At 33.0% G+C, this 10,623-nt stretch overlaps 1 protein-coding gene and 1 long non-coding RNA gene across 2 annotated transcripts; one reads left to right on the top strand and one right to left on the bottom strand.

The window, feature by feature from the left end:
• Positions 1-2,340: 2,340 nt before the first annotated feature.
• On the top strand, positions 2,341-7,682 carry LOC110110166 (acylamino-acid-releasing enzyme 1-like). Its single transcript, XM_028692270.1, has 6 exons — positions 2,341-2,490; positions 2,599-2,721; positions 3,343-3,540; positions 5,592-5,660; positions 7,040-7,116; positions 7,521-7,682. The coding sequence occupies exons 3-6, from the start codon at positions 3,400-3,402 to the stop codon at positions 7,588-7,590; spliced, it is 357 nt and encodes a 118-aa protein (XP_028548103.1). The 5' UTR covers positions 2,341-2,490; positions 2,599-2,721; positions 3,343-3,399; the 3' UTR covers positions 7,591-7,682.
• A 1,007-nt stretch (positions 7,683-8,689) lies between these two features.
• On the bottom strand, positions 8,690-9,844 carry LOC110110167. Its single transcript, XR_002304664.2, has 2 exons — positions 9,681-9,844; positions 8,690-9,033 (listed from the first exon to the last, which is right to left on the bottom strand). It is a non-coding gene; the product is annotated as an uncharacterized LOC110110167 (long non-coding RNA).
• Positions 9,845-10,623: the final 779 nt, after the last annotated feature.

Raw genomic sequence — 10,623 nt, 5'->3', positions numbered from 1 at the left:
CATCAATTGCCATTACAACTTTCCTAAATTAGCCCTAAATATTTTAGGTAACTCATATAATTACAAATTCAAATCTATTTGAATATGAAATTATCACCTAAAATACAAATCCTCTTTTAGGAAAGTTTTCAAATCCCTTCCTATTTGAATTTTTAAATTAAATTGAGATGAGATATTTCTTTCCAAATTTAATTCCTTAAATCAGGAAATCAGGAAGGCATTAAATGTTTCCATAAACTCTCCCTTGCCCCCCCCCTCATGCTGCTGACCCCTTTTCCATCTACTTTCTTTTTCTCTCCCAAAACTCCTCTTAAGGAAAGAATTGGAAGCTTACCTAATTTAGATCCTCTTAAATTTGGAAAGTTTTCAAACTCCAAATTCAAATTTATTTGAATTTGAATCCTTTCCTAAATTAAGAAGGATTCAATTTGGGAACTTTCCTATTATCCCAAATCTGAATTTATTTAGAGGTTTCCCTTTAAATCTCTTTCCAAATTAATCCCACCCATGATTGGAAAGAATTCAAATCCCCATTAAATTTCTCATGCATGACCGGCCTTCCCCGTTTTCCTGCTATCATATTAATTTCCCTGAAATTAAGTTCTCAATCATCCCGTAACTCTCCTCAGCCTTGGCTGTCCTGGCTGTCTTCCCCAAGCCTTCCACGTCTTTGTTTTCTTCCTCTATTGGATTTTTGAGTGTTGTCCAGATTTCTGGGCACAATCTGCACATAGCCTAGGAAATTCCAGATTTTCATCTTGCTGTCCATGCCGTTACCAACTGCTGTCCTGCACCCTGGGAGGTCTGAAATTGCCGTTCAAGAAGTCTCCAGCAGCCTATAACAGCTGCCCAAGGTTTATACAAGTGTTAGAGATTGCTGTCCAGAATTTCCCAAGTGTCAAAGTTGCTGTCCAGAGGTCGTAACCATCTCCTATTGCTGTTCCTCTGGTTTTAAAATCAGATTGCTGTCCGAAGACATCAAGAAGAATCAAAGGTTGTTGTCTACTTCCTCTCAAGCACATAAACACCACACCGGAGCTTTTTTCAGCATATTTATTTGGTTGATCTCTCTTCCTATTATTTATCTTTTAAACGTTCTCAATCGTAGCTCTAATCGATTCATGAAAAGTTGTGTTAAATCTTCCCGCTAAACCCTAGCATTTATAGGAGTTGTGTGAGAGATCCTTCATAGCACTACTCTTATTGTTAGATTAGGGATTTCTTGTTGAAACTCACCTCCTATGCAACGTCAAGAGTAATTGATTATTTTGTGGCTTTTACTTTTCGCAAGTGACTTGGCCTAAGCTTTTGGTTACCGCTCTTTGTATTTTATTTCTTAGTCTAAGTCACCCTAAAGCTTTAGTTAACTTGCTCTTAATCATCAAGCGTGCAACATCCATATTTAAATCGTATTTTCATATATGTCCTGCATCATTGGCATTTGCAAGAGCAGAGACGGTGGCTGTTTTGCATGAAGCATAGGAGGTCGATGGTGATTTGTGGTTGCCTGTGGTGAGGAGAGGCTAGGGAGAAGTTCGCCAATATAGATTAGGACCTAGGATGTGCGGTTTGGCGGAGCTTTGGCAGGATGTAAGGGAAAGAGGGAGTCGAGGTTTGGTCACGTGAGGGAGGCCATGCGGATTCTCGTCTATGTATTGGGAGAGAAGAGATGGAAGGCCGGGAGTTGCGTCCGGGTTGGAGAGACAGGGAGGAGGAGTGAAGCACGAGAGAAAGAGGAATGACCAGTGGTTTTGGGGTTTCATTGTAGGGAAAGAGAGAGGAATGACCAGTGGTTTTGGGGTTTCATTGTAGGGAAAGAGAGGGAGACAAGCAATGCGGCTTTGTGGGCAATAAAAGTGGGATCATGTGGTTTCTAGAGAATAGTGGGAGATTTAGGTTTGGGGTTAGGTGGGAATTGGTTTTTTTTAACAAGTTATGCGGTGCATATTTAACGAGTTTATATTTTACCTGCACTAATTTTTCAAATTTGCATTGCTTTATTTTAAAATCTTGGTTAATTTCTCATGATTGCTTGGGTTTCTTTAAATCCTGAATAGTATCAGTCAATGGCTTTCTAGTGGCATAAGCTGAGATTGTTTAATCGAGGATTTTAGCAGATGAAAATCCTTTAACCTGAGGTGATATATGCAAAGGGATATATGGTCTCACTGAAACTTTGGTCCTCCTTAAAGCACAATAGAAGCCAAAGAGATGAACACTTACTATAAGAAATAAATTTATAAATGACATACAATCATTAGGAGGTTCGAATATGTTAATATGTGGAGTCATATCAAATACGCTGTAAGGAAAAGTATCACCATTCAAATGCTTTAATCTCTTTTAGCTGGTTACAGTCTGTTCATCGTAGTTGAATTTTATTTATCTTAGTCCCTGGTATTGGTTGATTTATTTATGTGAACCGTTAGGGGGTCGCTTGGATTTGGAGAGGAAGCTCTGCAATCTCTTCCAGGAAATGTTGGATCTCAGGTTTTGCTCTCACATGTTTTCGTTCTTAAACATCATTGACCTTATGTTTCTTAATCCTATATTGTCCTTGATATTTTTTACTGTTCTAAATTTTTTGGATGTGGTCAGGATGTGAGTGATGTTCTGGCAGCTTTAGACTACGTTAGCGAAAGAGGACTAATTGATGGATCTAGAGTAGCTGTACTCGGAGGTTCCCATGGTGGATTCCTTGCAACTCATCTTGTTGGCCAGGTTTATACTGCAATTGATGCTTTATCTGCATTTTGTTGTCCTAAAGTTCATAAGTTTTTCAAGTTCAGATTCATGCCCTGTCAAAGCATGCCTTGAAGTTAAGATGTCATATTTTATGTATTTAGAAGTATAAAGAAGCACCATTTTTAAACTCAATTTAAATTGATTTAGGCATATTTAATCTTTTGTTTGTCTATTAAGATATTCGATGGATTCATTTTCATTGATCCTCAACTCTTAATTACAAGGCTAAATTGTTTCTCCCTAAACTCTCAACGCTATGGCTGAAATGTTGTTCTCATAACTGGAGAATGGTCATTCTACTCCTTTTTTTGTCTTCTACATTATACAATTGTTACACCCAAAATCACATTTTTTACTATATTCTAGACAAGAAATTAATTATAGATTTCGTTTCATCTGTGTTTTCATGAAAATTTATTTCAATTTCATGATAAGATCATCAAATATTATATAGTTCTCAAAAGCATGTAGTATGTTGTAAATTCCAATGCTGAAGTTATTCTCATTCTTGCTGGTCATAAGAAGATATTGTTTATTTAAACCTTTTTGGAAAATTTTGGTTACATTTACTGGCATTGAAGTCATTGGTTTCTATAGGCTCCAGATAGGTTTGTTGCGGCAGCCGTCCGAAATCCAGTCTGCAACCTTTCGCTAATGGTCGGCACCTCGGATATTCCTGATTGGTGCTATGTAGAGGCCTACGGAAAAGAGGGCAAAGAATTATTTTCAGAGGCTCCTTCAGCTGCACATCTTCGTCACTTGTATTCGAAGTCTCCCATTTCACATCTCTCCAAGGTATATGCTCCTTTTTACTTGATTACAGTTTTTTTTTTCCCTTTATTTTGGAGTTACATGACCATGCAAATTGCATACAACTATTTGAAAATACTAACTGAACAAAAAGATTGCACTCATGAACAAAAAGATTGACTTTCTTTCAATCATTCCTTTGCGCCTCGATTCTAAACTAAGGTGGAATTCCCTTAGATTGAGATTGTTCGTGGCTTTGAATTTTTTGAAGTAACCGGTTTGCTTTGACGGTACTTATTCATGCAATTTTCATTTGGATTTGGCTGCTTTGGTTCAACAATAGCTATTGTTGTTATTTTTATGATCCAATAGATTAAACATTTGTGTATTAAATAATGGCAAATTATGTCATCCATTTGGAAGCTGTCGTAATGACAAATAGTTTCATTTATTTTAGAGCTATATGATTACCATTACTAGCAGGAGTCTATCATGTTGTTAGGCCAAAAGTTAAGCTTAGGTCTCTGTTGAACTAGAACTAGAATTGCAGTTAGGGTTGCTCTGTTCCTGTAGCTCATTCCTGTGGATTCAATTCACATGGCTCGGTGCTTAGATTGTTACCTAATTCTATTTTAATTCATTCAAATTCCTTTGTTGTTCATGATGATGACAATAGATGCTGTGCCATCCTTTCGAACTGCTTGTATTGTGGTTGTGGCTCTTAAATATCATATACTTTGGCTTAGGAAGTAGTTGTAGGCATTGAATTTAGGTACTTTGACTTGAATGGGATTTTTTTTTTAGTTTCAATCTTGTAAATATAAGTTTGATTTTTGATTCCTTCAACTATAGTACAAGTATGATTAGCTAATATTGGAAGTCAGATCCTCTTTCTAGCATGAGGGTTGGTTTTTTTTTTTTATTTTTTGGCATTTTTGTTCATTGTTCGATATCATACATGATTTGAGATTGAGTGATTTCGTGCCCTTGATCTTGACAAAAAATTAATATGTTATAGATCTAATTGGTAGAAATTAAATTCATTTATTCTTTGATTTTATATTGTTCCAATTCCTCGATGAATTTCATCAATTATTTTGATTATTTTATTATATTATTTTATTATAAGTTGGATTATAATTCTAATATTATCCATTTGCATTATAAGAAAGTAAATGTATTCATTTTATGCATCATATTAGTTGTGTAGTAGAGGAACCTAACTCCAAGTCATATTCCATGAAATTAGTATAAGATCTTATAGTTGCATCATCATTATCAACATTACCTAGGACATTAATCAGGCAATAAAAAGATTTAATTAATTATGCAATTTAGAATAAATTGATTAATTTATGATTTTAGTCAACTACAACATGCCTATCATGAGGTTCAAAATTACAATATTGTATTCGATGGTGAATACATTCTTGGAAAATTTTGTTAGTGGATTAATAATTTGAAAGATTTTCTTAGAACATCATCATTTAGTTGATTCCAAAGAACTTCATTGTCATTTGGTTGATAATATCGAGACAAATATCGACCATTTAGTGAATATCGAGATAAATTGCACAATCAATTTCAGAGTTGTAAATAAAAAGATTCTAGATTGTTTGAATGTGATACAGGTTTACATGCCTTGTAGCTACATATGATTTTCCTTCTTATTTTAGAGTTATAGGTGAGATAGATGTGTAGTTAGGTAGTTTATCTTGTCATTTGGAGTATATCATTTGCCTGAAAGCTTGATGTCTGAAAGTGATGTTGCTGGTTACTGAAAACTTGATGTCTGAAAGCTTAACAATATTAATTGATGTTTGTTTTGTGTTCTATACAGAAAACCACTTTTATGTTAAAAGAAAAAAATCTCTGTTTCTTTTAATGGCAATTGCATTTTAAGCCTTAAAAGATACTCCGCAACGGAAATGTTGCGAAGGTATAGCCCTTCTTACTTATTGGTTGAGAGCTTAGGCTTATAACAGAGCTTCGGCTCAATGCCTTGTATATAGCCTGTGTGGATTTGCAGTTAAAGTTGCCCAAAGTCCAAAAAAAAATTACGAAGTTCAAGCTAAATATGGTTAATTTGTTTACAGGTTAAGACACCTATCCTTTTCCTCTTGAGCGCAAAAGATCTTCGGGTTCCAGTTTCCAATGGTTTACAGGTGTGGCATCTTTGTTTCAATGTCTTGAAATTGTGTTATATGTTAATGTTACTCTGCATATTAAATTTCTGGTATTTAAAATTTAAGTAACTTTTTAGTCTGTTTTCTTTTATCTTTATAGCTTTTTGTACATGCATAGATTTAAGCTTTGTTTGGAACGGCTTTCTTACTGCTTCTTAAAGCTGCTTTTTAAGAAAATTGGTGATGTTCAAGAAAAGAACGTGTTCCCTTAAATATGAAAAATTCTATGCTGCTCAACTCATCAACAAAAAAAAAAAAAACTTGATTTGCTTGAGCTAAGAAAGAGAAGGGAAGAGAAACTGAGAGAGAGAGCTCATGTCAACTAATAACAACTTATCTAATTTTTGTGTGTTAGATTGGGCATTGTAGGCTTGTAGCATTGCTCATTAAACACATATCCATTTGATACTAGTTTTGCATGCTTCAAGTAGAAGCATGCCTTAGCACAATGCTTAGGTTGCCTATTATGAAGTAGATTCAGGTTTCGTTTGGGATGACTTTCTAATTGCTTCTTAAAGCAGTTTTTTAGTAGAAAAATATTTTACTTTTTTTACTAAAAAGCTGCTTTAAGAAGCAGTAAGAAAGCTGTCCCAAATGAAGCCTTAGATATCATGGATTCAATACAAGGTTAAGTTTACATTCCTAACCCCAATCCAAGCCCTACAGTAATAAAAGTCATCTCCACTGCTCTGGATTACATTTTTTCTTATTTAGGCATCTTTCAAATACATTTCTTTGTCAAAAACTTGCATTAAAAAACTCTTTTGGGTCATCTTTTCTCTTATTTATACATCCTTGGATAAGGTGAACGTCAATGAAGAACCAAAGGAGTTGTGTTTACTGTTTGCATAGATTAATGTACATAGCCATTCAATTCTTCAACACAATCTTAGGCTTCGTTTGGGACGACTTTCTTACTGCTACTTAAAGCAGCTTTCTAATACATACAAATATTTTAATTTTTATATTAGAAAGTTTCTTTAAGAAGCAATTTGATAGCCATCCCAAATAAAGCTTTAGTCAATATTCATTAATAAACTATGATTGTATAGAAATTACAATTTTATCAAGAAAGAGAACTACCAAAAGATAGGGATAGTGCAAATTTAAAACATTAAATTAATAACTAAATCAAATACAAAATGGATTTAGAAAAATTATTCCAAATCATAATATGCAGCGAGAACCGATTTCTCTCACATCTGTTTGTTGACACTTGCTTTTTCAATAAGCTTTTTTTTTTTCTAATGGATATGATTATTTTCAACTTTTTGCATCTTTATATTTTCCATTGACTTCAGCCTAATGTATTTCTTTGATGTTTCTGCTAACTATTATATTTTCAAAATTGTAATTAGTATGCAAGGGCTTTGAGAGAGAGAAAAGTTGAAGTTAAAGTCATAGTATTTCCTGATGATGTTCATGCAATAGAAAGGTTAGTGTTCTCTCTCTCTCTTACTAAATCAAAGAAGGCTCATCTTTATGAGAAATTATTAGGTGTAGAGTCTGGACCTAGAGATATATCCGGACTCCAATAAGATATTGACACGTTGAGTGGACACGTGGACATTCAATTGGATTTATTTTTTTAATTTGTATATTTAATGTGTTCGCGGAACTTTAAGTCAAGCGCAATCAAAGTGCAGGTAAAGTGCATTCAAAGCGCAAGTAAAACACATGTAAAATGCAAATGAAGCGCACAAAAAAGTGCAACTAAAGCGCACTTCACGTGTCACAATTGAAGTAGATGTCAGGATGTATCTCTACGTCTAGACTCTGCATCTAATAATTTCTCCAACTTCATGCTGCAAAATAATATCACCACCACTTTCTTTGCAGACCACAATCAGACTTCGAAAGCTATCTCAACATTGGAGTGTGGTTCAATAAATATTGCAAGCGTCCATAAAGTCTGAAGAAATATTCAGCTTCTTTGATATGTCAAAAAATGAAGAAAAAATATTGTATTCTTACTATTTTCTACGGATAAATCTTTGCTAAGCCATAAGCGTTCACATATTTCTTAGGCTTCTGCTTTATTTTTCACATCGTAATCATCAGCTTTGTTTGATAATTATTTTTTTATTTCTCAAAAAGGTTTTTTTATGTTGGAAAGATGTTTTCTACCACAACTTTAAGATTTCATTTGAGGCAATTTTCTTATTGCTTTTAAAAAAAATTTTTGAATAATTAATTTTTGTAAAAAAAAGTTGGTCTACTTCATTCTTTAGAGCTATGTGGAATATTTGGTTTATAATGAAAAAATATGCATTTCATTTATTAACTTTTTTCCATATGATTTATTTGTAATTTTGTTTAATATTTTAATTTAACTTTATTTATAGATACTCAACTTTTACTAATAATTATATTATTTATTTTTTTAGAAAAACATAGCTGTTATCATTTACCAACAAAAATTTACGTTAATATTGTGGTTTTAAATTTTCATGCATAAACTTTATGTTTTATATTCTAAACTTAAAAAATAAAATAAAATTTTGTTGTAAATAACATATTTGTCAACGTACAATCCATTTACAGTATAATTAATTTTATTAACTATTTATATATTACTTCAATTTTCTTAAACGCATTGTAAAAATACTTAATAAACAACCAAATTTGTACTTTGCATCTACTTTAAAAAAATATTAGATATACTAAATGATAGATTCAAAATCTTAGTATGTTTTTATAACAATTTTAAAATGAATTAAGTTAAACAATTAACTAGATGATTATGCTAAAAAATAACACTTAAAAATATCAAATATATTAAAATATATAATTAGTTATATTAAATTTTCAAAATGAAATCATCATTTTAAAATTTGCGTTGAACAAAATAAGAAAAAATAAACTTATTTTCACAATAACAGCCATATCTGAACAAAATTTGGAAGAAAATTTCAGAATGCTGACTATGTTGTTTTTCATATACTTTCAGAGCAATTAAAAAAAAAAACAAAAAGAACAATAAAAATATAAAAAAATAAAAAAATGAATGGCATAAAATTGGTCGATTTCAATTGCATTCTACTTCCTTCAATCCAAGTTCGAAAATGGAGCTTGAACACTTACAACGAGAGGAATAAATACAGTGTAGAATTTTGGCACAGAGAAGATGAAGAGAGAGATTAACAAGCTCTAAACCCTAATTTACAGATACAACATTAGCAATTTTTTTCTCTAAAACCTTACTGCATCTTGAGCTCTGTTCATCATTTTATCACAGAAGACCTGCTGGATCTGGATGAAAAATTAGGTCAAACAAGCCCTCACCTAAGGATTCTTATTGGATGTTTGTTGAATAGTGGCCTGAACTTTGTTTGAGAAATAGTTTTCAAGCCTGAATAGTAATAAGAAAGCCAGTTAGTTTGATTTCGCACCAATACAACAACAACAACAATAAGCCTTTGTCCCACTACGTGAGGTCGGCTAGCTACATAAATCCTTTTACGTCATTATGTTCTGTTAAAAGTCAAATTCTCATTTAAATCTAATAAAGAAAGATCATTTCTAATATTTTCTAAACAAGTCTATTTAGCTCTACCTCTATGTTTCTTAACATAAGTCAAATCTAATACCTCAACTTTCCTAACCGGGTCATCGGAAGATCTTTGTTTAATGTGACCAAACCATCTAAGGCGACTCTCTCTAATCTTATCTTCCACTGGAGCTGCTCCAACTTTTTCACGTATATGCTCATTTCGTATCCTATCTCTAAGGGTAAAGCCACTCATCCACCTAAGCATCCTCATCTCTGCAACATTTAACTTAGTATTATGCTTCTCTTTTTAATGGCACCAATACACAGAAGGAAAATTTGAATGAGGAAATTTTAAATAAATTTTGGTTAGATTGAATTTTAAAATAATTAAATTTGTTTTGAGATTAATGTATGCAAGAGCTGAATGATTAATCATATATAATACTCATCACAAAGCATTTAAAATTCATCAAAATTCAATTTTTCTAGTAAGGTATTAGCCTTACCTGGTTGAACACTTGTAATAGATTGTCTCAGGGGAGTTATAGGTCCGAGCATTTGCAAACATTCTCTTGACATCGGCAATAAACATCTCAAATGTAACATAATACTGTTCTGATTCGAGTCTCTTCGACATGGTTTTTAGGTCTGTTCAGGAAATTGCATTACAGAACAAGTTTAGTGATCACGAAGCAGCTGATATATATCCAATTGAAAGAACAGATAGCCAACGGAAGGAGTAAAACTGGAGATATCGCACTTGAATGACTGCTAGAAAGTTCACAATCATCATCTAAGAAATAATATTCAAAAGATGGATGTTTTTAAAGTCCACCAGATTAAGAAGATCATTCAGTCTAAATTCACAATACATGCCACGATAATTAAGCAAAATGTGCAAATAGTATGACAAAAGCATCATTTATGGTGTATGGAAATAGTGAATAGACTATCGCTATGCAGAGTCTTAAGAGGGGAGCTGGTAGGGGTGTCAATATTTGACAAGACCCGAAAATCCGACCCAAAAGTTTCGGGTTCGGGTTGACCCGGAAACTTGAAATCAACCCGGTTTGACCAGCTTTTAATTGATTTAAGAGGGTTTTAAAAGATTGTTTTGAAATAAGTAAATGCTATTTTCAAAAAATAATAAATCATGTTGTCCAAACTGAATAAAGCTTGGTCTATTTTAAATTGATTGAATTAAATTTTACCTTAATTCGATTTATGTTTAAATAAATCAAATTAAATAGAAAAATTTTAATAAAACATACCGAAGCAGGGCGGGTTCGAGTCCGAAAAACCGACCCGTTTGCAAAAATGGGTATGGTTCGGTCGAGTCAAACAATGTCGGGTTAGTTCAGGGTTGGACCCGAACCTGACCCGTGACCCGATTTTGACAGCCCTAGGAGCTTGTGTATATTGCTTTATCTCTACATTTGAATAGAGGTA

Source organism: Dendrobium catenatum, unplaced genomic scaffold, assembly GCF_001605985.2.
Source record: "Dendrobium catenatum unplaced genomic scaffold, ASM160598v2 original_scaffold_155630, whole genome shotgun sequence".
Lineage (NCBI taxonomy): Eukaryota > Viridiplantae > Streptophyta > Magnoliopsida > Asparagales > Orchidaceae > Dendrobium > Dendrobium catenatum.
This window is presented reverse-complemented; position numbering and strand designations above follow the sequence as displayed.